At 40.9% G+C, this 27,997-nt stretch overlaps 1 protein-coding gene across 3 annotated transcripts; it reads left to right on the top strand.

Annotated features, from left to right (window-relative positions):
- The first annotated feature begins 1 nt into the window (after position 1).
- Positions 2 to 27,258, top strand: camsap1b (calmodulin regulated spectrin-associated protein 1b). 3 transcript variants are annotated; one of them, XM_032515457.1, is made up of 19 exons: positions 2 to 432; positions 1,837 to 2,002; positions 6,809 to 7,071; positions 11,138 to 11,299; positions 12,217 to 12,297; positions 12,634 to 12,666; positions 14,876 to 15,017; positions 15,290 to 15,429; positions 16,083 to 16,179; positions 17,686 to 17,809; positions 18,241 to 18,326; positions 19,936 to 20,020; positions 20,257 to 22,546; positions 22,846 to 22,982; positions 23,072 to 23,286; positions 24,075 to 24,177; positions 24,330 to 24,442; positions 24,696 to 24,814; positions 25,515 to 27,258. In XM_032515457.1, the coding sequence occupies exons 2-19, from the start codon at positions 1,837 to 1,839 to the stop codon at positions 25,809 to 25,811; spliced, it is 4,653 nt and encodes a 1,550-aa protein (XP_032371348.1). In that variant the 5' UTR covers positions 2 to 432; the 3' UTR covers positions 25,812 to 27,258. The 3 variants fall into 3 exon arrangements, with proteins under 3 accessions (XP_032371348.1, XP_032371345.1, XP_032371346.1); XM_032515454.1 differs by having other exon boundaries at positions 17,686 to 17,842; XM_032515455.1 differs by lacking the exon at positions 12,634 to 12,666 and having other exon boundaries at positions 17,686 to 17,842.
- The last annotated feature ends 739 nt before the right edge of the window (positions 27,259 to 27,997 follow it).

The following is a 27,997-nucleotide window of genomic DNA, read 5'->3' as shown; positions in this document are numbered from 1 at the left end:
TGAAGTCTGGGACGAAAATTACATTTCTATGGGCAGAGCGCGAACACACCGCTGGTTCTTGCTGAATAGTCCGAGTCATTTAAATATGTGTTTATCTGATAACCAACATGAGGCGTCTCGTACAAAGATATATTTTTAAACGGAACAGCCTATGTATGTCGTGTTTCTACATTGGTGAGCCCTCCATTTTCTGCTAAAAGCCTGCCGTGGAGCGGTTGTCAGACAGGCCGCGAATCGGGTCTTGTTGTTGGGAGGAGACCATCCAGAATCGCCTCCCTGCTAACGTTAGCAACTATTAGCTGGCTAAGATGCGCTGTTGCTGCTGGTGTATTTTCTACACGGCAGGCCAATGTAAAGCGAGGCAGGTCCTTGGATAATTATTTACCCCGACAAAACTGAAGGGTGACTTGGAGATACACCACACCTTTCAAGGTAATGTCTTGCAAGCTAGGTAACGTCATTCATGGGGCCGATGAATGCAGTGCTGCTCCTTTAACGTAGCTAACGCTAACAGTTACTCACACTAGCAAGCTAACGGTTAGCGGGGTAACGTTAGTTAGCTAGTTGCTTTACATTAGCTTGTATGCCCGTTTAGCTAACCTAGTGTTTGGCTGATTTGTACCTTGTCACCTGACGGTTGTTTGCTCGTTAATTAGCTAGGATACTAATGTTATAAGTATAGCTAATCTAGTTAATTAGCAAATAACTGTCTTGGTCATCAAGCCAGCATTGGGCCGTTAATGGTAACATAATGGCGAGGTGATAAGGTAACGTTGAGTTAATGCTAACGTTACAGGTAATATTATTTTTACTGTGGTTAACTTTAGTTTTCTGGCGAAATAAAGGACTTTAGTATGATAATGTGTAACATTAAACAGGTGTATGCATGCCTTTTCCCTTCCCTTCAATCGCTATCTTATTATAATTAATGTAGTTGTTAAGGTTTTAGTAATTAGAAATAAGTTTTGTCCTGCGTAATAGTGCGATTGAAATGTAAAGACATCAGCCTGAAGGGGAAATCGAAAGTGCTCTGAGTTTCATTCAGGCACTGATTAGAAATCCGCCGGACTTAGAGCTAATGCAGATTGTCTGTAATAGTAAACATATGTTTTGTTTTAATTTGCCGAGCACACTTCCAAACAAAGCTGCTTTAAAAGAGAACTGACTAAAACAACAGAAATATAATCCAAATTGATTAAAACTTAAAGATTTGAAGTAAGTATTTGAGAGCAATTTTCTTTAGTTGTGAGTTTGGTTTTGTTGCAGGGTTTGAGGTTGTCTTATCAGTGTGAGTAACTAGTTAGCTTTATCAACTGTCAGAGAAGTACCTTAGGCTCTTTGTGGTCAAATGTGATTTCTGCAAGTGATTTTGGTTTGATTTTGGTTTAAGCAAATGTGATATTTATAAGAAGTAGAACAAGTTACTGACCAGCATCAGATACATTTTGCTCTGCAGTTCGGGACAAGTACAGTAAACGTGAAGAACAAAGTACTGCAAAGACACTTTCTCCTCTGGTATCCAGTCATTCGACATAATGAGCTTGCAAGGGTAGTACTTTGGTGCTTCTGTCTCAACCACCAGATGTAAGCCTAATTGACTACTAAAGGGAGAATTAACAGAAGCACATAAACAGTATTTTCCTTAATAATTAACAAACACAAGAAGAGGAGTTTATTTAACTACATATTGAAAAATTATTTGAATAGAGAATCTAACTCATATAGTTTGCAACAAGTAGGCCATACTGTAGATGGATATGTCCTTTTTTATTTAACTGTGTCCCCTACTCAGCAGTATATTTAGTGTATTTGTGACTGTTTTTTTAATTTTTAAGGATGGATGTTGAGTTGTGTGCTGGCGGGGACAGTACGAGGAGAAAAGTGGATCTGGCTGGGGTTGCAGAAGGCACAATAGACGTTGTACCACTGGAGATGTACGATTCCGCCAGAGCAAAAATAGCTGCCAACCTGCGGTGGCTGTTTGCCAAAGCCTATGGCATTGGTAAGTAATTACATTTACATTCACGCTACACAAATGTTAAGGTACTTTACAGTCCGCTACATGACTTACTTACTAAATAATATCTAATCTTCCATTACAGATTTAACAGGTAGCCCATTTCTGATCACAGGGAGAGTAGTAGAACCTAAGATAACACTATATGCAGCATATTTCGCTCATATTCTCATAGTTAATGAAGATGTTATTGTTGAAACAATGTGTTTACTTGTATCCACATACTGCCAACAGCAAATTGTGTGGAGCTTCAGTGGTGAAACAGATGGGAAAGGAGAATATTTATGTATGTGTGCTCTTGGGCCAACACTAATTCCTACATGACACTTAGCAACTGAAGCTTCCCTCGCTGACTCCTCACTGACTCGTTTTATTCATGACGGTTGGTCAGTGAGATTGATCGCAAATCAGGTTGAGTGACAGGCACTGAAGATTAGACTGCATTTGTTAGACTGGACTCTAGAACATGGGAAATACTGCTCTGTACTGCTAGTCACCTAAGCTCCCTGTTAATTTGCTGTCAGCCTTGGTAACTGGTAACCTTTTCGCCAGATTTTTCTGTCTTGTCTGTACTTGCAACAGTTAAGCGTTGAACAAATGTAATGTCTGAGATGAGTTGTATGGATGTTAGGACAACCCTCAAAGAGTCATTTCCTTGTGGCTACAGATCTAGCAACCTTAAAAAAAAACGCTATCACTGCTTATCTTCTGTTATGTAGTCAATATCCTAAGTCCACTTTGTTTCAGCTGGTCAAGTGCATGATGAATAGAGCTATTTATCAGATTTTCTTGAGTTTTGTTTTTATGTGTAGCCTAGATAAATTTACTATAGATTACAAGAACATTTCAAGTCTGTCTAGAAACAAGTCAGGTGACAAAACGAACATTGAAACAGGTTTTGCTTGCTGTAATTGTTCTTTCTGTGTTGAATGGCCATTAAATATATTCTGTTTTCTATGTAATTGATGGAGGTCAAATCCCCAGTCCTCACTCTATTGGATAAGGAAGTTTATCTGAAGCTAGTATGAGTAGTATTCATCAGTCTGAATTAGTCACATTTAAGTGGATATCTTCCAAAGTTGGAAGAGTCTTAGTATAATATTCCTTTGAAAAATTGTTATATTGTAATAAATAAATTATATAATGACTAATATAGCCCATTTGCAATAAATCCTACCTTCATGAAGGTTAATATGTTAGTTTTGTATTAAAATGCTTCAGAGAGATTTGATTTAGTATTATATTAATTTCGATGGCAGTATTTTGTGGTTCTGTTAGTTGTATTGCATTGTCGCACTGTTGCTTGCTCTGGAGGAAACTACTAGAACTGTTGGGTCCTTGTAAATTCTGGAGTGTGGTCTATCTGTAAAGTGTCTTGAGATAACTCTTGTTATGAATTGATACTATAAATAAAATTGAATTGAAAATTGAGAGGTGTTTCTCATATTAGGTCTACCCTGATTGATATAAACGGATAGCCCAAATGTTACAAACACTTCTCTGGTTAACCAAGTTGCCTGATACTGCCAATTGATTGTATCGCTAAAATATACTGCAAACACAACTAGTTTAGCTCTCATTGAGGAAGAATATGAAATCCTTAGTGAAATCGTGAGGTTACTCAAAACAAGTGAAGTTATCTGTTCATGCAGCAAGATAGGCTGTGTAGCCCATTGTTTCTTTGTGTGTGTGTGTATATATATATATATATATATATATATATATATATAAATAAATAAAAAAACCATGGGGGGGGGGAATTTGTGCGATTGTTGCCAATTTTAAGCCTTTTCTTAAATAATAAATTTTTTACTCCTAAACTCAGACATGGAAATGGGGAAAATCCTGACTGTATTGCAGGTGTTTAGTTATGCGTCTGAAAAAGTTGAAGGATTAACATCACAGCAAGCTGCCATTGTTATACTGCAGGGCTGCTATTTACCTTTTGGTTTGCAGCACGAGGTCTCCTTATTGTAAGCCTCAGCTATCTGATGCACAAGGGTCATTCACTGCTTTGCATGTTTGTTGCATCCGTGTAGTCTCTGGTCTGCTCAAATCATCTCATTATTTCAGAGGCTCATACAAGCTTTCCTTTGTATTCTGCAGTCTCTTATATATTGTTGTCATTGCCCAAAATTCCCATTGCGGCTGAAGCATTCATATTAGACAACTAACAGTAAGAATTTTTTTTTAGCCCAGCATTTTTCTCTAAACTCTATTTGCTCTCTGGTTCATTACTTAGGTTCTTATTTTCTCAGAGTTCATACCGAAGCTTGTAGGCATTTGCTTACTCAGTTCACTGCCTGTCGTCATAGGCCATGGCTAATTATATCGGCTTAAATATGGAGCCTAACAACATTTCTGTACAAATGAACTCGGGTGGAGACTCATTTAAATTACAATAGAAAGCATACATTGGCCCCAAAGCTTTAGCAGCCCACAGGAAGGTTTTGGTGGGCAGTGCAGAAGCAATCTTCCTCCCATGAAAACTGAATATACTGGACCCATTTATTTATATTATTTATATATGATATATTTATTCCACCCTATGGTCCATATGGTGTCTGCTACAGACGTTGCTAATGCTAATGCACCGTTGTTTGCTCAACTCATGTAATGACAGACAGACTCGACCAGTGCCATGTAAACCGTTGAAGTGAAGTAGTTCCATTTAAATAAGTACAGCCATCTCGTGTGTGGGGGTGGGTGGGCGTGGGTGGGTGGTCAGTCAGGGATTCAGGTGCAATTGGTATGTTTTCATCAGCGTGTGTTCACTGTTAAGTCTTTGATCATGCATGTCTGTGTTTGTATACATGCTCTCCTCTCTTACTCTCATCTGCGTGTGCCACAGCTGCTCCCAGCCTGAGCGACAGACAGCCAGACACAACGCCAGTGAGAGTGGGCACCTGCTATGGTTTCCGGCACATTGCTGGTCCTTAGCTTGTGCTCCCCTGCTTTTGCCGATCATGTTGTGGTGCTGATCATGGTTGGCTGACTGTGCTGTAGCACATCCTGGGTCTTTCTGCCAGATATGATCCTCATGCTCCACCCCATCCCAGTTAGTAATTCTTTTAGCCTGGCTTCTGGTGGCAGGAGGGTGGGGGGCAGCTGCCACACAACATCACTGTCTGTAGAAGGAAGTCAAACGTGAAGTCTCGCCCAAGCCAGACCCCTTTTGTTTTCATAAACAATCATTCCCACTGTTCTAATGTGTTATATACTCAAACACAGCTCTCCAGGAATGACCCACACTGCTGGGTGTTGTACATAATAGATTCATTCTGTTGTACAATGACCTCCTTATATTTACCATGTGTATGGTGGCAGACAGCATATTGGTGAAGCCTGTGTTGTTGTAATGCCTGTGAAATACAGTCTGCAGGATGGGCATTATTAGGAATTGTGACTGGAAAGTAGAGCTGGGTGATATGGGGAAAATCAAATTTCACAATATTTTTGACCAAATACCTCTTTTGTACCGCAATGATATTGTAGTGTTGACTATTGGTGCTTTCACAAAATATTTACACAATGAGATTTTTTGATAAATAATCATCAGTAATCTGGATATAATGACTAAGTGGGTAAAGGAAAATAATAGAACAGTTATAACAGCCTGGTAAGTTCAGAAAAGTAATAATCACTTTAATGTAATGCAGCCTTTAAAACCAGGAAAAGACACTTATGCTATATTAAGATTTCCAAAATCTAAGAAGATATCTAGTCTCATATCACAATATTGATGTAATATCGATACATTGCCCAGCTCCACTGAAAAGCAGAATATCAATTGTACAGAACTGGGCACCTCAACTGACATTGCGGTCTTTGCTATTATTCTTTGCCAACAAATTTAATATATTTCTCAAAATCTAGTTTGTTGCCTTCTTACTTGTGCACTACAATATTTGTGTTTCATGTATTATCATCTACAAAGCCAGCTGGAAGAAGCTGACTGCCTGCCTGCCTTCTTGTGTAAGCCTTGTGAGCAGGAGATTGCTGCTGAGTGGCTTCCTTTTTCCCATCAGTGAGAGTAGACACGAAGAACGCATAACATACAGTACACATATTTACTGCCTATGCTGTGTTACTGGAGCTCAGGCACATTTCAAAACACATTTAACAGAATAGGGTTCTTTGTATCACCACACCGTTTTGTGTATTGCAGGATTTTGGACAGGTTTCATGGTTGAATGTAGACCTATTTTGAGCCTCATTGTGTGGCTTATATTGCAGTATAAATTTGGTTTGTGCATGCCTGAAGTCTTGCCCTTATATGGCTGTGAGTCCTGGCATTGAGAGTGACTTCACATCCAAAGAAACAGAATCTCTTGTATAGGTCATTGTTTTGTTTTTGTGGATGCAGTATGTTTAGTTAGTGCTGGTAAAGCCCGCTGTGTCACCTGAGAGGCCTGATATCAGGACTTGGCTTAGCAAGGATCTGTTTCACAATGTGCTCCTGAGGCAATAAGCTGTGACTTACACTTGGAAATGGCCATGTTTGCTCCAAGTAAACTGAAGTCGGGATAGAACAAATATTACATTAAAAGTTGTTGCATTCCTGTAGCCTGTTGATACTGTAGAGGTTTGATGGGTGTAGGCTGAGGCTGAAGGAGATGTTTAAGGTGCTCGCCAAGCACCAATGTATTCTGGTGTCGCTGTACAGTATCTCACTATATTATCTTGTCAGCTAAACCCATATGGCTGTCTTCAATCTGTTTTTATAATTTTGAAAGCTAAATGGCACATGCCAATGCCACATTGTTCACCAAACCCTTCTCTCCATTGCAGATCATATTCCAGAAGATCTAAGGGACCCATTCTACACAGACCAGTACGAGCAGGAACACATCAAGCCGCCTGTCATCCGCCTGCTGCTGTCCTGCGAGCTTTACTGCCGTGTTTGCGCCCTCATCCTTAAGACGGAGCAGGCAGCGTCTCTTCAGTCCCACATGTCCGTCATCCAGTCTCTGTCCAGAAAGGGCATTTATGTTGTGGAAAGTGACGATACACCTGTCACAGATGAAGACCTTGCCTGTGTGCCCATCAAAATGGTGAGTGGATAGACATGTTGGTAGCTGCTGCTCTCGCTGGAATTAAACGTCAACATTACTGATATTTTTATACTCCTATTGTTTACAGAAACATGCAGCACCAGGCAGGCCATGGTGTTGATGTTGCTTTTACCAAATGTAACTTGTAGCACAAGTTGCCAGTCAGTGAAGAAGGAAATAACAACTTGCACATTCCCTGTAACATTCACAGATCTTCCTGATCTGATCTAGTATCTTACCACAGTGAAATCAGTGGGATAGGCTACTGCTGTTATCCTTATCCAGCAGTGCAATCAATCTCAGCCACAGGTTGTTTAAGACACTGGGAAGCTTTTGTCTACTGTGTAGATTAATTTTAAAACCTGGATATGCATGGCATTTTAGTTCATTGCAATCTTTTCACATCATACGTTGCATAAAAGTGACTTTCAGACATGTTTTGCCGCTTGACATAGTGAAACTGTGTCCAGAGGTTTTGTCTGCACCCTCAAATTAACAGGTTGAATTGACTGTTCCTAGTTGTGTGAGGACTGTCATGGAAGAGTTGGTGATATATGTTGTTGTGCTATCATGGCAATGTTGTTTTTAGTCTTTCTCAGGATTTTGTTTTGGGCTAGACTTATTTTTGATTGTAATAGCAGTTAATAGTTTAATAATTTCTTAGATATAAAAAATCTTGCAATGTGAAAAACATAAAAAGAAATTTGGAAATTTCTTTAACCTTCATGTCAATAAGCATCTTCTCCACTGCAGTTTTTACATATGGAACTAACTGATATTTTATTACAGTTCCAACCTTCTATTTTGTTCATAAAAAAAAAAAAAAAAAAAGAAGTAGTTAAAAACCTAATCTAACTATTGAGCCCCGTTCCTTGCCCCCCTCAGAACAGGCAGTTTAATCATCAGTGTTAGTAGGGTTACTCTTGCGCTCATACTTCTAAGAAGGGATATTTTTGTTAGTGACATTTTCTCACCAACATTTTTTCAATCTGTTAAGAGCATTTGCTAAATGCTGGCGCTTAAAACTCTTCCCGTTTGTCCTTGAATGCCCAGTTTAAATGCCTTTCATCCAGCCTTGCTTTCCTGACAGAGGGATTGGCTCTGCTGACCTTTTTTGTAGTCAACATACGGGTAGGTGTAATATTTTCACAGATCAGCCTCAAACAGGTGAAATGTCCTCGGTGGGTAAACCACATTCTGTAGGTCTTCACTTGAGTCAAAAGCTACATGTCACAGTGTAGTGATAAAGTTCGGAGCAGCCCGCCCCCCCTCTGTGTGGCAACGAGATCCAATGTCTCACAATTTCTCCAAGAGCACTTGAACGTCAACCGCCTCACTTGCTTTCAGACAGCTTTATACCCTTTTGTTACCATGGAAACCAGAAATAGTGTTAAGCAGGCCTCCTCCTTGCCATCAGTAGCTAGTCAGGGACGTGCGTCGGCTTTTCCTGCTAGCGGCCTGACAAAATAATCCACGCAGGCCTGTGTGTAAGCAGCCAGACACAAAGCCCAGTAAAGGAGATAGAAAATCCTGAGCAGTACACAGCTTATCTCCAATAGACTTTGGAACCCCCCTGACTTTGCTGACTTGACAAGGCGTTTCCAAGGTAACCCACATTTTTGTACACTACTGTGTGTCTAGGAATCAAATGGATTCTATACTGCAGACAGTTCCTCTGCACCTTGTCCAACTCTTTTTGGGGCAACATCTGGGGCTCGTAAAACCTTAAGAAACTAGCCATTCTCTTGGGACCACTTAAACCTTTTGTGTGATTGTGTGTGGGCGTGTGCGTCTGCATGCACACTGTCTGTCATACAGACAGACACCTCAGGGCAACAGCAGCCCTCTCTATGGGGCTCAGTCTGACTGATACATGGCAGAGTGATTGGTGGAGGAGAACAATAGATTAAACGGCACATATGCTGTTATATTAGCCCTTTTGTTTATTTTATTGAACACTACTTATTGATAAGTCTTGAGTGATAAATGTGGTGCACCTTTTTGTTTTAATAACAAGTTTCAAATTATTCATAATATTTCAAATTTATCTATTTCTGCATTATCAAGTCGCACATACAATATGTGTACTCTCCTCTTCTTATTAAACTGCATAATTGCCTGAAATGTGTACCTATTTACCCATACGTATGTATGAAAACTAGAACCTGACACATGATGCATATACCTTAGAAGAAAGTAGAAGATCAGTTTTGCTTAACCTGAATTATCCTTTAAATGACTGCAGAGCAACAGCAGTTATGAACAGCGATCTGCCAGTCTTAAGGAACAAGCATTTATTAACAACTCAGCAAAACTGCAGCTTTTGTGAGTGTATCCAGTGAGCCAGCAGAACTTTAGTAGCCTTAAGCTAGTAGTATTTATCCTTTCTTCATGTATTTACTTTACCTTGTCTTACAGTCCAGGTTTGACTGGAAGTATATTTTACTGTTATTGTCAGTGTCCATTTTACTGTGGTGAAAGCTCTGAATAACTCTTATTCGCTGTGTTAATCTCTGTGCACTTCTATCACTTGCGGCAGGGGGGGGGGAAATAGATACAGCATAGGATCGCGATATTTTCAGTGGCAATACTATATCGATACACAGGAGCCAAGTATTGATCTTTTATTATATATGTTGGTCAGTTTGTCTGCTTGACAATCCCATTTTGCAGCAATAAAACTGAAGTGAGATGAACAAACAGAGAAATGTATCTTTTTAGATAAACAGATGTTGACAAAGTTTCCTTTTGGGGACATCATTTGAAATTGAGAAATTAGAAGTTGGGAAAAAGGTTATAAATTGCAATATGTTTAAAATCGTAATATTGTATCGTGGCATAAGTATTGAGATGATATTGGATCGGCAGGCGTCTTGTGATCAGCTTTTTGGTACAGCCCACAAAACTGCAAACTCTGCTGTATATTAATGTGATATTGTTGCCACGTTTACCTGGGTTTCCTGTTTTGTCATTACTGCCGATCGGAGCTATGGCCAATACATAAGCGTGCCTACTGCAGAGTCATTTGTCTGGGAAGTGAATGCCGATTATAACCTTTCCCACTGCAGACAAAAGCCAGATGTTAGTGGGTTGTTTTTGGCTAGTGGAAAAGGGGTAGAATAGACTTTTCCAGAGAATGAAATTTTGAAAAAGGCTGACTACCAAAATTTGGTTTTCGCTAGCTGGGGACAAAGATTTATTAGTATTTTAATGTAATTAGTATGTTAATCTAACCCTGGCTATCAACAACCAATGTTTTTTCTTGTCGGCACCAGGTGTCGGGCCACTTTGAGTAGGGATGCCCCAGCTGGGCCTCTTGATTTCATTAGGATATAAAGAACAGATTTATGGCGAGCACCCATTGTGCTGAATAAGAGGTGACACCTTTTGATTGACCGTGGATATGCAGGATAATCCCACTAGAGTTCTGAATTAGACCGCATCATTATCCATTGATCTTATCCATTTATCCACACCCAATAGTGGATGTTACATCCCGGAAGCCACTGGTCACTGACCTTCAAATAATGGTTAATTACCGGCAAAATAATTGACCGGGATATGCTTGAAACAAACAAATCTTATGAAGTGCTGACATAACATGTCTGAAGGATGTTCATAATGAACACTAGGGCAACTGATTTTACATTAAAGACTTGGGGAGTACTACTGAACATGTGAAAAAAGTTGTCTGACGCTTTTGTGGCTCCAGAGAGAGCTGGGCAAAACATAATGTGTGATGTCTTCAGTTGGTGGTAATTGCTTTAGTAGGAGGGTATTAGGACTATCCTAAATAAATGTTTTTGAGCAATGAAGCTTCAGTGGAAAATGAGGACTTTGAATATAAACGTATTCAAAGTCTTTATTTGCTGGATTTACAAAGTAAACCTGTACATTAGATCATATTCTACGCCAGCAAGCTCCATAGCGTTTTGTTGTTTGGGTAAAATCTACATCAGATTGCAATTTCAGCTTTATTTCTTTCCTTCTGTCTTAATTGCAGGGGAAACTAGGGAAACATCTTATGAAATTAAATTGTCCTCCCATCTATGTCTTTGTTACCCAGAGTGCTCACATGCCCATGATCGATGCCCTGATGATGGCTTACACAGTGGAGATGATCAGCATTGAGAAAGTGGTGGCTTCTGTCAAACGCTTCTCTACCTTCAGTGCCTCCAAGGAGCTGCCCTTTGATCTGGAGGACGCTATGGTCTTCTGGATCAACAAGGTTGGAACACACAGACTCTCACGCAGCACATACAAGCAGTGAAGATACAATAAAAGAAACACAGTGGGACATATTTAAAAAATGTTTCACAGCAAAAGTGTTCAATACATCTTGCAAAGTCCAGCCTTTTTATTCCCTAGATATCTAGCAGATTAGGACCCTAGGCTGTCACTCTGCACGATTTAGGTTGAATAATTTGTTTCACGCTTACATTATAAGCGACAGTGGTCTACTTGTTTTCTTGAGGCCTGTACGTCACTGGTGCTCAGAGACGGGTCAACAGATGTGTGGATCTTGTGCACACACAAGAGGCTCAGGCTCATGTTGCACTCATCTTTCAGTGGGTTGAAGGCCTGAGGCAGCTAAAGCCATGATGGAGTATGCACATTAATCATCATGATGTCCCACACCATCACTGTCCGGGAGAAGGAATATGTCCATTTGTAATGGACAGTTTTTATGGTGTTTTTAGTTCAAGTGACATTTTGTCATTTTGATTAATCTATTACATTTCAAGCCTATAAAATATCAGAAAGCATTGATAAGTGTCCATCACAATTGTTTAGAGCTAGAGGTTAAAGTTTCAAACTTTTTGTTTTCTTGGACTAGCACAAACTAGCCTCCAGAAATAACTCTGTTTCCATGGCTTAATTCACTGCTATTTGTAAAATTCAGACACGTTTGCCAGGGCAGAAATAGCTGTCTGTCTGCTCTGATACAAATGCATACCAAAAAAGAAGAAAAGAAAACAAGGTGGCTAATAAAATAAATGTGATCACGGACCTGTTGCATGGATATCCAGATTTGCATTAGCCAGGTTACTACAGAGCATTTAAGCCCTTTTTTGCAATTATCTGCATGACCTGAATTCTTTGAGTAATGAAAACGTACTGAATATGTCCTTATTTCTTTTGCAGGTTAACATGAAGATGAGGGAGATTACAGAAAGGGAGCACAAAGTCAAACACCACCCGTTGGAGTCCCCCAGCCATCAAAAGGTAAAGCCACTCAGTGTTTTCAAGTTGCTTCTTTTACAGGAGAGAAATCTCTGAGGAAGAAAAACCTAAAATGCCAGAGCTAAGAAAGGCCAACACATGACCTCCTCTTTCTCATTAGTGTCTATCTAGGTGTTATTGCCTCAACAGCTTTTTTTATTAAGCAAAAAACGTGTTTCCGCTTAAGGACATTTTGGAGTTGTTATGACCCTGCTCTCTTTTTCTGTTGAAACCAGCAGCAGATCAGATCATTTTGTCTGACCTTTTGATCTGCTAATCTTTCTGCTCCTGTTCCTCACCTGTCCTCCCTCCCCTCTCTTATCCCTGCAAACTGGATAGTCTCCCTCCAAATGGTATTGGAAGCTAGTCCCTGTAAGTTGGATGCCAGTCCCCCCCCATCCCCCATAATCCCATTTTCTTCCTCTCTCCCCCTTGCACGAAACGTTCTGTGTTGATGTGCTTGCACACATTACCATGGCTCATTCAAGCTCATTCTGTGCTGCTTGTAGCCAGTGTGTCTGCAAGGGAGAGAAAGCTTCTTGCCCCCCCCCCCTTGTGGCAAATATGTCACATAGGTGTAAGGTTATTCTGACCTTTGGTGAATTGTTCAAAATATATTCTATTAGCTAGCTACGTAATATGTGCTATCTCATTTCAAGCTCAAGTAGGCCAAGTGGATCCACTGTGCGTGCGTGCGTGCGTGCGTGCGTGCGTGCGTGCGTGCGTGCGTGCGTGCGTGGTATGTGCTTGCCCAGTGAGACTAAAAGGAAATCCATTCGTATACCACTCCTTTGCTTTGCAGTCCCATCCCTGGCCGCCTCCTCTCACTGATCTGCTTTGTCATTCCCCCTTTGGTCTCTCTCTTCTGCTCTTACACACTGTTTCCTCTGTGCACACGGTCTCCTCTGACAGTATATCTGCTTTCTTGTGTGTGTGTCAGCCTGATGTCATGCACGAGCTGGCCCACTGCATGCTGGAGCCAGAGGAGCTCTCTGAAGCGGTACAGTGTTCCCTCTTAGTCAGGAGAAGTCCCTTTTTATGTACAGTAGAGCTTTTTTTTGTAGTAGAGCTCCTTAAGTTTAGTTGGTTGTTTCACCTGTGGATTGTGACAAAAGCTGTCTCAGTGCATTTGCTATTTTTGTGAAATATCGTCCCAATACACTCTAGATGCATCAGAGTAAATGTTAAGGAAATGCTGTACATGTATTAGTTAGTTAGATAAATATCTGTTGTGCTGTTGTGATTGATCTTATTTTTTTGGATTCAAATTTTTGTTTTTTAAATCATGCATAGTCATCCCATAGTTTCACCAGACATGTGGTTTGGCATGTTTGATCAGTTAGTGTTGAAGGGTTTAAAGTTTTCTCTTTTTAAATCAGATACTGGTATTGATATTTTAGAATTTAAAAAAAAAATCAATGTTATATCGCTGATATTTTTATTTTATTTTACGTAGACACACATAAACTATCTTGATAGAGATTCCTTACATATGTCTTTTTTTTTTTTTTTTTTTTTTTTTTTTTTTTTTTTTATAATTGTGGCCAAGATACATACTAAGCAAATGAACTTGTCGGTGTTTCCGCTGGACAAACTATGTAGTGGTGACACTGTTTTGAAATGACCTGAAACCTAGTTTGGTATTTCTGCCCTGCAGTTTTGTTTATTACTTATCATTGGCATTACACAATTACAGATACAGATCTGCGATAAGCTAATATCTTCTCTATTAGTCATTCCCACTTTTGCATCATGTGACGCAAATATCTTTATATAGATATATCATATGAGTGCAAGATATTTGCTTAATTTGATCTGCATTTCTAAGTAAGTTTGGATATCACATATAATGTGTGTGTCTGTGTGGTCTATTTCTGATACTCAAAATCATGGTCTGTGAATGAATTGTGTAAACTCAAATAAATACTATTAAATGGCTATCCTTACCAGCTGTATAGAGGATGTATCCAAAACTAATGCATCTGGGGGGAGTGAGTTCCTGTACTTACTACACACTCATTTTCCACAAGTGGGCCAGTGATTATCCCAGTTTGCCTCCCAGTCAGATGGGTCACTTTGCCTAGTTAGACTGGCCTCCACCGCCATCTGCCTTCCCACTCTGTGTTGTTCATATCACTACTCTTACAGTTCAACCTCCATCTTCTCACAATTAACCAGGGCTTCAGGGTTCTTCCTAAACTACTGGCTGATCATGGGCAGCAAGATTTTGTCATTTTCTTTTGGAAATTACCCTAAACCTGCTGTTGATCAGTTGAGGAGTAATAGCTTATATAAAAACAAATAACTTAATATTAAAAATATTTTTTACTTTGAAACTCCAGGGGAGAACCTTGATCTGATGCTCAAATGGAAAGACTTAAGTATTAACTGAAGCCGAAACATGCTTGATCAATCTATGCCTTGAATAGTAGACATGAATCTAACAACAAAAGAGGTTTGTACTTGTGACACTAGTTCTTGAATTTAGGATGTTTTATGTCTCATCATTCGTTGGTAGAACCATGGTGGTGTGTTGTTGTTGCTTTTCTTCTTATTAAACCCTTATCCCCCTGGTGGTTAGGTACGGTATCGTCGGGAGCATGCTTCAGGCCGACAGCTGCCCTTCTTCCCTCTGCTGGAAGACCTGATGAGGGATGTTTGTGATGGAGCTGCAATGCTCACTGTGGTAAACTACTACTGCCCAGACCTCATGAAGCTGGAGGGTATGCTGTGCTTGCATGCACACAAGCACCCACTTTCACACACTCTCAGGCCCACGTTCAATAGCTACATCCCACTAATTATCAGTTGCCCTCAAAGAATTTTTCCATAGAGGGCATCAGTTTATTTTGCTAACATATTGAATTTAATATCCATGTGTGGTACTATTTTTGGCAATTGCACATGGCCTACTGTCCCAGTGCAGTCAGTGTGACATTTATAACCATCAAGTCATTGAGTAGTGTCCTGACCTGCTCTCTGCCTGTCTGATCAGATATTTGCCTGAAGGAAGTCCCCTCGATCGCTGATAGCCTGTACAACATCCGGCTACTCAAAGAGTTTTCCAATGAGTATCTGAATAAAAGTTTCTATCTGACAACGGAAGACATGCTCTACTCGCCGCTGGTGCTCAAGGTACAAAAAGTGACATGCCTTGTTTTCATAAACATTTGCAATACAAATGTACATTTAACCTTGTAGTAGAATAAGCCAGTTATTATATCGGGCAGCACTACTACCTGCTTAGGTTTTTCATGCCAATAGGTGGTTTAGGCACATCACCTATGTGGTTTTGCACGACGCCTAAGCGTATCAACGTAAAAACAATGTGGAGAGCAACTGGATGAGTTGAAGCAACGAGAGTATGAAGTATTCAGTAACATTATAGTTGTGAACTTAGCAGTGCAGTGTGTAAATACATGCTACAGCTCTTCAAGACCAAAGCCACGTTCCTGTGTCTTGCTTGCTACCCGCTGATTTAAAGAAAGTGAAGGGGGTTAGCCCAGATGTTAGCAACAACTTAAGCACAGGCTCACTAACCTAATGTGGAACAGCTATTCTCAATTTAAATACAAGCTGCTCCTCCAAGTTTTGCTTTAATGATCTCTTCCTAAACAATCACTATGCTTTATGCAAAAAAATTGAGATGAAAAAACTCTGGCATAACCGATTTATAAAAAACACGTGATAATGTGGGGATCATCATTCTTGTTGTTATTTTAAGCTTCATGATGATCAAGAGTCTGTATTCAAGTTTTTGTAAAATGTTTCTTTTGCTGTCTATGTAGCACAATGTGATGGTGTTCATTGCTGAACTCTTCTGGTGGTTTGAGACTGTCAAGCCAGAGTTTGTCCAGCCCAGAGATCTCCAAGAGTTTAAAGATGGTAAGCATCCTGTTGTGATTATTACATTGTATATACAATGCATCAAGTGCAGACACAGTTTAGATTGAATGGTTTTCACATAACTACAGTGCAACAAATGATAAGTACCCAGTAGGGGTGGAACGGTACATGTATTCATATTGAAGCTGAGCGGTACAGGGGTCACGGTTCGGTGCATGAATTTACACGGATAATACACAGTATAAAAATAAATAAAACTACGTGCAAATTAATGAATGTAATGTGTAACTACTGATATGTGGGTTCTTTAGAGACGCCTAATCTGTAGCTCCGCCTTAGCTCTGAATGGCGCCGCCACATATGTAACGGAGCTCTGTCTATGTACTGTGTGCAGTTTTTTGTCAGGTTGACGGTCCAATGAGTGAGTCAAAGATAGCAGCACTAAGGACGAGTATGGTGGGTGGTGGCAACCCACAAGAGTTTGAGGACCCACTGGCCTCTTTGAGATCGCAAGTTTGGGAAAACTTTGGTTTCCCTATCAGTTACAGTAGTACAGGCGAGAGAGTGGTGGATAAGACGAGGACTGTGTCGGCGTTGTTCAGCAGTTGCTGGATATGCGAGTGGAAATACAGTTAACCTGCTAACTCATATCCAACGCCATTATCCAGAAATGCCAATCACTGGAACGAGACAAAAAAAAACTGTCCATCTTTTCCTCCCAACAGTGCTTAACAAGTCTTTAGATACAAATAGGGCCCAAAAAAATCACTGAAGCAATTGGAATTTACATTTTATCTTTAATGCGTATTCACTTGTTTATCTCTTGTGGGGGAAGGTCTTGCTTGAGTAGAATTTTTGTTTTGTTGTCGTTCTATGTAATTTGCACTTTCCTAAATAAGAGATGCTGTATTTTCAGTTTTATAGCTGAATGTCTTATTTTGTTTACAAGTTACAGATGGAGTCTGGAGATGATGTGGGGTACTTATTGTTTACTGTTTACATCTTACTTTACACACTTCAGCTCAGGGAGCTAGCTGTAACAGCCTGAAGTGTGTAAAGTAAGACTGTATGACACTAGGTGGTACAGCCTGCGACATGAACAATAAAAAAAAAAAAAAGAAGCTTATCCCTCAATTGTACCGCAATGTCTGAACAGAGGTATGAACCGAACTGTAACTTCTGTTTAACGTTCCATCCCTAGAACCCAGTAATGATTTTTGTTTGTGCCCAATTGTAACAGTCCTTCAATGTAAATCAAATAACTCATTCTGTAATTAGAGTATCTTGAAATCACAACTTAGTGTACTTATTAAGTATCTCATTCATTAGGAAACTATTATATTTCCTTGGTTTTTTTTTTCTTCATAAGCAACATTGTTTACATCAATTGAAGTTGCATTTTCTTATGTGTTCATTGTCTTGTTTGTTTTTTATTTGGATCACATTTCCCAGTCAATGTCAATGGTTGAGCTTTCCATTGACAGCCAGCATCAGTCACTATGATTATTAACATGATCGGCACCTCTTTCTTCCTTTTTTCCTCAGCTCGAGCCATAGCTCAGCCCAAGAGTGCCCGTCCATCAGTGCCTATTTCCAATGCCACCAAGCGCAGCTTCCTGGCCAGCCCTGGTGTGGCCGATAACCATAGCAGTCCTGAAGTCTGTAACAGGTACTTCCTGCACCCTGAAGACACTGACCCCCTGTAAGTCTTCTCTCACTTTCCTTCTCATGCCACCACATCATGATCCTGTCTCCTAACCAGTTATAGTAGCCCTACAAGGATGGGTAGATATGCAGCATTGTCTGACCTTCATTGTCATGTTACCCCTAACCCTCTTCTCACCTCACTAAATTTAATTTGCTCAAAGTTCAGCTGATTATTGCTCTCTGTCTGTGTGTGCATGGTTGTTGTTTGTGTGGGAGACTGGAAGTAAAGGTTTATCTTAACTGAACTAAATGCATTCGGCTGGGGGGAAACATCCTATATCTGTGTACTTTATGCGGGATATTCCGGTCGAGAATTTCTGCTTATCTACTCTGCCAATAGTGTTTGAATGACAGTTACTTTATGATTTTGTAACCTGCTTTTTGTGCTTTTAGTAAAGGGGGTCCAACATTCAGTCCTTCCCACCCACTCCTGCCTCTCCGACAGAGGCAACAAAAGCAGCAAGGAGAAGATGTTTCAGGTAAGGACAACAGTCTTTACACCCTTCACTTGCCCACAAAAGATCAAGGTTTGTGTTCAACTTGTCATATGATTGTGACCTGCACCTGTTGTTATCAGGGTGGCCGCGGGTCCTTAAAAAGTCTTAAAAAGTCTTAAATCACGTTTCCTAAAATTAAGGCCTTAAAAAGCATTAAATTGTCTTAAATTCAGATCGGGTAGGTCTTAAAAATGTTTGTGTCATGTCACGGCGAAAATGCAGGCAATCTGTTGTTGAATATTTTTTTCCGGTAGCTTTGCGTTGCGTTGTCGCCGTAACATAACCCCATTTGTACATGTCCTATCCCCTGACCAATCGGCTATCCTAACCTCAACCACTCCAACCATCAAGCTGCTTCGTGGGCGGGTGTGACGTGGCCGTAGTCAGTAGATTTGTTTTATTTTGCGGGATTCGTAATTTCGCAGCATGCAGGTGATACAGCAATTGTGATAGCCGTCTAGAACCACGGGGAATGCAAGTTCAGTGACAAGTGGCTTGAAAACAACGAGTATCCTTGGTTAAGGTCGGTGCCTGAAAATGCTTATGTGGCGGAAGATTTTCAAACTTGGGCTAATGGGGATCAGAGCGGTGGAATCGCATGTACAAAGCAAAAAACACAGAGACTAGCCTACGTAAAGGCTTGTACAGTCATTTACCTCTGGAAAAGACAAGACCAGATACGTGGCTAAATTTGGATTGGCGCCATATGTAAAAAAAGACCTCATCACAGAAGTCCAAAAATGCGGTGCGTTTGTAATTATGTTCGACGAGACACTGAGCCAGACAACCAAAAGCAAACAGCTGGACTTGTATGTGCGTGTATTGTTATAAATTGGTAAGGACACTCTTTTGGGAAGGCTTTCTCAAGTGCAAAGTCACTGTTTTGTTTATTATAGTATATTAATTATTTTCCAAGTATATTCACAAAAGCTCAGGAGTAGACATCAAAACTTGAACAAAAATTGGTCACATGGAGACCTGAAAACACACCTATAGATAGATACACACACACACACACATTCCCACACCGCAAAATACTCATACACACTGCTGTCTACTCTCTCTCCATGATGAGTCCTCCACAAACTGCAACCCATCCATCTGAGTCTCTCTCTCTCTCTCTGTGTCTGTTAGGCACAAATCATATATGAGTCTTTGCATTTTAAAAGCAGCTGGAAATTGGCATTTAATTATTTGTTTTGTTCAAAAGGAACAGTGTTTTTTTTAAATATTCACTTGATGTTATTTCACTTGATGTTATAACTATTTGTTCAAGGGACCCAAATGTTCTGAAAATATTGTAATAATATAAATTAGGACAGCAATTACATTTTTGTGTTATGCTTTTAGATTACACACATTAACTCAATGTTCTTAAACTCAACAGATTATTGTTATTTTACCATACTGTTAATTTTTGTTACTTGGAAGATTACTGTATATTTCCACTTTGTATTTCCATCGTAAATTTGGTCTTAAATTTCATTTAGAATTGGTATTAAAAAGTCTTAAAAAGTCTTAAATTTAACTTGTTAATACCTGTAGCCACCCTGGTTATACATATTCATTGCTTGTGTGTGTTTCTTGTAAGGTCTTAGAAACCGCTCCAACTCCCTGACTCAAATGGACGGACAACCCAGAGGCTCTGTTGTTGCATGGCCCGACAAGAGGCAAAGGTACCTAAAGTTTTTAAAAACCTTAATGAGCTTTAATCTAAAACAGTTTGTACTCATGTGTTTGGTCTGGAAGAAGTTTTGTAGCTCTGTCAGAGTGGTAAAAATTGGCCTTAAGAATAAAATTTAAACAAAGTATATGTAGAAATTAACAAATTCTTTCATTTTCATTGTAAGCTATATCTTGTGCTGACTTTATGTCTGAGATTTTTTTTTTCCCCGATGTTCTCCTTCTGCAGACCACTGTCTACATTGAGCCCCTACATGTTGCTATCAGCCACAGACAGTGATGCAGACATTGCTTCTGGTGACAGTGTGAGTCTGGCTCGCTCCATAAGTAAGGACAGCTTGGCGTCCAATGCCATAAACGTCACACCCAAACACCAGATATCTGTCCACCAACCATCACAGGCTGCAATGCGCAGAGTCAACGGCCACAGCCTCCTGGGCAATGTCAACGTTGAGGACGAGGAAGAAACCCTGGTGTCAGTTGCCAGAAGTGATGTTCCCGTCATTGCCAAACGTGTTGACGGGACGCAAGTAACTGCCACCGTAGGACCCAAATCTTTTACTGAGTCCAAACCTGACCCAGATAGCTTTTACCTAGAACCACTGATGCCTTCTGTGATGAAAACAGCTAAAGAGAAGTCTGTATGCCTAAACAAGGAGGAGGAGAGTGGTGAGGCGCCCCACTCTTCAGGAAGGGGCTCTCTACGCCGAGGAGATGGATCTACATCGGCCGTTCGTAGGAAAGCTCCCTGCAGCTTGAACCATACCTTTACTCCTCCGGGTGAGCAGGTAGACTTGTCAGAGGAGCCTCAACAGGGTCAGGCGGATTTCAGCCCAATTGTTACCAGCAGTGTTGACCCCTCATCCAGAGAGCCAGCTGGGGGTTACTACCTTCATTCAGATTCTGAAGAACCAAAGTCTGACCAGGGCCTGGATGCTGAGCTTGAAGACATGGATGAAGAGGATCTGGATGAAGCTTTTACCACTAAAGACCCCAACTGGCACAGGAAGACCTTCAATAAAGAAGAAGAAGAATCAGCCAAACTCCAAGAAGACATGAATGTGAAAGAGCATGAGGACAAAGACATGAATGGTGGCAGCGGTCGCTCCAGCCCCTGTCTCAGTGCTCAGTCCCAGGCAAGCAGCATGGCCAGTGGCAGTGTACGCATGACCTCCTTTGCTGAGCGCAAAGCCCAGCAGCAGCGCTTTGGCAGCAACCACGACCTACGCTCCAGTGCCTCCAGCTCCCAAAGGACCACTCCAGATGGGTCAGAGAGCAGCGGACCTCTGTCTTCCTCCTGGAGGCTTAAAAGGGACCAGAGCCCCTCCTCACCCTTGGGAGGGTGCACTCGTACTGGTGATGGTAGCGGTGGTTCTAATATACTGGCTTCTGAGATTGTCCAGCTCCGTATGCAGCTGGAGGAGAAACGACGTGCCATTGAGCACCAGAAAAAGAAGATGGAAGCGCTGTCAGCAAGACAGAGGCAGAAGCTGGGAAAGGCAGCCTTTCTGAACATTGTTAAGAAAGGTGGAGGCAAGAGTGACACTTTACCCAACACACTTAAAGCTGACATGTCTAAGGACGAGCTCAATGGGGAGAAAGCACCGTCAAGTAAAGATGATATGTGTGTTGATGCCATCAGAGGGGACAAAGTGGTGGCGGCATCTAACCTGCCAGGTGCCTTAAAAGCAGACAAGAAAGGGACAAGCGGTAGCTTCTATTTAGAAGAAGAGTTGGACCTGAATGAGTGCAGCCGCTCCATCGATCTGTTGAACGACGCTATCGGCAGTATCCAGCAACAAATGATGCAACTGTCACTGCAGCAGGAGATGTTGATGAAACAGAATGTACAGTCCCCCTCTGGTGCAACTCCACCTCCTTCTGTTACCAGCGGCAAAAATGGTGACTCAAAGGCGGGGGCAAGTTTTCACTTTGTGGAGCACCTCTCTAACACTGGCACCGCTCCCACCAGGAAACCCCCCAAACTGAGCTCGGGCCGGGGCTCCAGGTCCAAACCATCAGAGCTAAAGGTATCCAAGGAGCAGAGCTGGCAGGCCTCCAGGACCCTCACCCCCATCCAGAGTGGGTCAGATACATTACCACACCTAAGGCAGTTAGCTGGGGGCAGGTCCCCCAGGGCCGACCAAGTTGACAGCCTCAGAAACCCCACAGCAGGAGAGACAATCGACAGGCCAGGCCACGTTCGTAGTGTCAACTTCCGCCTTCACGACGAGGCAAACATGCGCCTGCCAACCCGCGTGGACCTGAAGGCAGTGGCTGTCCCAGAAGTGTCCTTTGACGAGTGCCTGTCCAGCACCCTTAGAGAGTCTGAGCTCAACTCCTCAGACGGTTCAGGGAAAGAGAATATACCATCAGACGAGGTGCAGCGCAACAAATCACACCTAATTGAGGTCGATCTGTCAGAGCTGAAAGCCCCGGAGGAAGAGGAGGCTGCTGAGGACACGACGACAGAAGGAGTTGATGGAGAGCAGAGGTCAGGCATGGGCTTCTTCTTCAAGGTAATGCCTTTGCATGAAAACGGAACTATTTATTTGTTAAATGTTTCGGTTAAAGTAAGGGTGTTTCTAATGATATTTTTTTTTTTTGACATTGATATCTCTTACATCAGTTTCTTCTATTTATCTATGAAATATTTTGGTGCCGTGGTTATCTGAAATATCCCATTTCAGTTGACCAGGGTCTGAATAATAAATTAGAATTTCTTTGTCTTATTTAAGCCACCCTTAAAGGTCTTCTGATGATCAACCTAGTTGTTCATGTCAGCACTAAATTCAGGTTTCATGTTTGCATGTTGTAGGATGAGCAGAAGGCGGAGGATGAGCTTGCTAAGAAGAGAGCAGCGTTCTTGCTGAAGCAGCAGAAGAAAGCTGAGGAGGCTCGACTCCGTAAACAACAACTAGAATCAGAATCGGAGCTGAAACGAGACGAAGCCAGGTATCCTACTTTACCAACTGTAGCATAGGATTCAGATGTTATTCTTCCAATTAAAATGCTAAAATGCAGATGTTTTGTTTCAAAACAAGACGGAAGGCCGAGGAGGACCGCTTGCGTAAAGAAGAGGAGAAGACACGGCGGGAGCTGATAAAGCAGGAGTATCTGCGGAGAAAGCAGCAGGAGATGTTGGAGGAACAAGGTCTTGTGAAGCCAAAAACCCCCAAACTGAAGCAGAAACACAGACCCAAGTCTGTGTTCAGAGAGGAATCCTCCAGTGATCATTTCTCAAAGGGCTCTTCCACACGTAAGATTGCTACATCATCAGCTTGACATTTACCTTGTACATTTTTCTAAAGGTGCCTCGGCACATCGGCTTCATTTGTTGTTTTTCAACTGAGCTGTCCTGCACTTTGGCTGACTCCAAGTCATTTCTATTTTGTGGTTTTAAATACCACATTAATACCCACATGACTGAGATTAATTTATGACACCAATGTCAATATTAAATATTGAGTAATTCAGGGTTTCCAGTTGTGTTTTTATTCATAGTTATCATTATAAGTTGGGCCACCTCGTCTGAAACAATGACTACCCCTGCTAACATCATACAAATTAACAACTATATGAAATAAAACAAACTTGTGGAGGAAAAAAGAGACAGTATTTCACACAGCAAAAGCCATATTTCTTCTGTTGTTTGGATTGTAAGATGCGTTCTAAGATCTAAGTGGGACGCTACCTCAACTAAACAATGTACTCTGGGAAACCCTGTTCTTCATTATTGCTGTCATAATTTATATTATTAAAAGAATTATCATTTAATCTTCCCATAACTGTGAGTAACTATATTTACAAAACCTATGTTGACTTTGACATTTTGGATACATTAATTTTTTATTATTATTATTATTATTATTATTATTATTGTGTTTTATAGGCACCTAAAATGAAGTAGGTGAAGTCCAACTAGTATAAAGATGCAAATGTTTATGTCCTTTTGGATAAAGTCTGAACTGTGTATGTAGCAGTTTTTCCTAAAGTGGCACTGTCATTTTTACAAAATAATTGAAAGTGTCTCTCTGTTTCACATAGCTGACAACCTGAGCAACGCCCAATCAGGCTCCAGTCTGTCTCTGGCCTCAGCTGCGACCAACGAGGCTGACAGCGTCAACTCAGGAGGGGCTGGCTCTCAGCGGTAAATTGCTCGCAAATTTTGTTTACGGTACTTGTGAGCTGGTGCTTAAGAATAATCTGCGCTTTGTCCATGTTTAAGATTTGCAGTATTTGTAGTATTTTCTGTTTTGATTTATTGTTCAACCTGTACCTCCCTTTCATTATGTCTTCCAGCTGTGACTCTGTGGAGTCGTTTCCAGGCACCCGTAATAACAGTCGAACTGCCGAAAGAGACTGGGACAACGGCTCCACTGCCTCTTCCATCGCTTCCATGGCTGAATATACTGGTAAGTATTATAACAGACCAGTAGTTGTGGTTTTTCACTCATCCATTGGTCAGTGGCAAAGATCGATATGCCAGGAAACCATAAACATGGCTAGTCAATTTCATGGTGTTGCTTGTCATTATTTTCAGAACACAATAAATGGATTGTAGCCACAGCGGATTTGTAGTCATCTGACTGACGCATTATTTGTGTTATGTTTATATTATATGTTACATAATAAATATGTGGTCTGACTGGGTTTTCTCATTTTTAGGTCCCAAACTATTCAAGGAGCCCAGCTCCAAGTCGAATAAGCCAATCATTCACAATGCAATCTCCCACTGCTGCCTGGCAGGAAAGGTCAATGAGCCTCAGAAGAACCAGATCCTAGAGGTCAGTGCTCTGCCAATATCTGCTTTATGGAATTTACAGTAGTTTGGTTCATCTGTTCAGATTGAGTTGTCAGTTTATATAAAGACACTGTCTGTGTAAATGAACTTAGTTTGAGACTTATGTTTTACAAATTTGCTTCTGCTATGCATGTGACCAGTGTATGACTCTACTCATGATTTTAAAAACCTGAGTATAAAACATTAAATTTGATGACACCGCTATCTTGGCAACATAATAAAATACTTTCTCTGGTCCACTGTTGTGGAACCAAGGTGGGAAACACTTTTCCTCTTGTATAGTACAGTATCTCCTCTGTAACAGCAAAACTTGTAACAGACAGCAAACAACTGTTAAAACAGTTAAGACTTCACATTATACACAACACAAGAACAGGTAGTCACTCTTTGCAAATATATCTGCTTTTGTGAACATGTTATTGATTTGTCTTCAAAAATCAAGATTTCAATCAAAATTTTTCAAACATAATTATTAGAGGGAAAAATCTCTTTCAGGCTCATAAGGTTTATTTCTACTCAACTTTTCACATTGTTTTTTTTCTCTTTTCCATGGATTTGAACCAGTAGCCTTGCACTGACAAACTTACTACTGCAATATAGCTCAATGCTCTCTCTCTCTCTCTCTCTCTATCTCTCTCTCTCTCTCTCTCTCTCTGTGTGTGTTTAACCTCATATCCCACTAGGAGTTGGACAAGTGCGAGTCCAACCACCTGATGATCCTGTTTCGTGACGGTGGCTGCCAGTTCCGGGCGCTCTACTCGTACTTCCCCGACACCGAAGAGATACAAAAGCTGACAGGAACAGGACCCAAGAGCATCAGCAAGAAGATGATTGATAAGCTGTACAAGTACAGCTCAGACCGGAAGCAGTTCACCGTCATCCCTGCCAAGACTGTGTCAGTGAGCGTGGACGCCCTGACCATCCACAACCACTTGTGGCAGGCCAAGAGGGGTACTGTGCCAAAGAAAAGTGGAAAATAGCAGAGAACTGGATTTGAAACCCTCCATCATCCGAATCATCCTCATCTTGCTTTTTTCCTGAATAGACTGCATTGATGCCCACAGCCAAGCTCGCCATGCTCAGTTTGAAAACCTACTTGGGAGAGGCCAAATTCATGTACTTCTGGTCTTCTGTAGGTGGACCCAGGCAGAAACATGGGAAAAGGTATGTGTGTGTGTGTGTGTCACAGGTGGTCTGAGGGACTGGTGCTGGCAACAAAAAGGGAAACGCCAGCTGAATTAGCTTCTTCTCCCTTTGATCTTAGTGCAATCTGTTTTGGTTTCTTTTGGTCCGGCTCTGTTTTTAAACAACCACGACTCAAGCATGTGGCATTTTTTTTTCTCTCTGTCTCTCCCATATGTGGTGGATGTCCATTCTTTTCCACAAAGTATTTATTAGTTCAGCACTGTCATGGTCTAGAGCTCAGCTGCAGCACCATTGTCCTTTCTTTTCCCGGAAGCACCTGTCCTTTGGACGAATTCAGACAAAATGAGGGGACATTGGGGGAATTTTGTTGCTGTTTTAAAAAAATCTGAAACAAGGGACCTCTGTTCAACCCTTTAGGACTGTTGGACTGCCTTGCTGTCCCATCTAAAAACTACAATCTCTTCCTGCGTGGACTGTCAAATCTGTTGAATCAGGCTGGCATTGCCGATTTTGCCTCACCAGGGATCTCCAAAAAAACCTGCTGCTCTGAACTGTCTTCTTCTTTTGTCACGGGGGAGCTCCTCACGTCTCCCTCAGACATCCGTTGGCCTTTTACGCATCGTGGTACTATCGTCAATTTTTTTCAACCGCTTTTTAAACTGTCGATCGTGTAGCACTAAATATGTGTATAGAAAAAAAAAAAACTAAAAAAACGGTCATTTTAAATACTTTTATTTGTCAAAAACATCCTTTTCTTCGAAGGTGTCAAAAGAGGGTCAATGATCTTGGTCTTTGTGCAGAAATTAGGCGCTTTTTTGGTTTTGTTTCAGCTTTTATTTTTATTATGATTAAAGCAATGCGGTGTAGAGTCTGAGCTGATGTTATGTGTTTTCATCATAACGGGAATTCTCTGATGTTTAGAGCTTAGGTGTGTTTTCTCTCCACTGGGCACTCTTGAATTGTCCTGTATAAAGGTGCACTCATAAACACTGGCTTCTTTCATGCAATGTATCTCTCTCCTTCCATCCCAGAGTGTTTTTGTTGGCCTGTCCCATCTTTAACCACAAGAGAGGCACACACACTCTTGTTGTGAAGGGTGTTTTTGCACCTCTCTGTTACCGCTTTGAATGACAGTATTTGATATATTCACAAAGGGAGTTTCTGTGTGGGCGGGACGGGGGACTGTGGTTCAGTTATATACCAACATTAAAGAACATTCCTCCAAGATGTTAACAAACACTGCCACATCGTCTCTCTCTTCTCTCTGTCTTTTCAAAAAAATCAAAGTGCTTTTTTAGAAACCGTTGTTGGCCTCGAGAACAACCATAAGTGTTGCACAAGCACTTTACTTTGTTTGTTGGGATTTTTACGTTTTGAATGGGCATAAACACTAAGACCTAATTGATAATACTGCTGTTGTGCACTTGTAAAAATTGTTCAAACTTAACCAAACACTAAGACTTAATACCGACATGTAAAGTTGAAGGGCCTCCGCTGATACTACTGCTGTCTCCAAAAACAACACAATACTTGATTTATCATTTGCTGCATATTGATTTGTTTTTGGGCCAGGGAGGTGGCAGATCCTTACATGTATGCAAGTTGTAATATTTATGTTAACTAAAAGATTGTACTGGCATTTGTACACCATTTTTGTTACAGTAGTGTACTTTTCATCCTTGTTGATTTTATCTTTGATCCCATGCCATCTATTTATTTTCAAAGTGGAAGCACTGAAACAGAATAAATTTTCAAGTGAATTAAAGTCACATTTTTCATTTTTATTCTTTCTCATGGCTTGATTTGTCCATTTTTATGAGACTCCACTGTTTTGGTTTTGTTTTTCTACTTTAATACACCACACTAATTTTAATCTTTATACCACAGCTCACCAACAAGTCATTTTTCACGTTTCTTTCACAAGAGGCAATGCTGCATCTTTTCACGGACATGTTTTATATTTCTTCCCGTTTTATGAGTTAACACTAAAGTCACATGGTTGTATAAATCTTCTCAAAGC

Source organism: Etheostoma spectabile, chromosome 5, assembly GCF_008692095.1.
Source record: "Etheostoma spectabile isolate EspeVRDwgs_2016 chromosome 5, UIUC_Espe_1.0, whole genome shotgun sequence".
Taxonomy (NCBI): Eukaryota; Metazoa; Chordata; class Actinopteri; order Perciformes; family Percidae; genus Etheostoma; species Etheostoma spectabile.
Note: the sequence above shows the minus strand (reverse complement) of the source record. Positions and strands in the feature narration are given on the sequence as shown.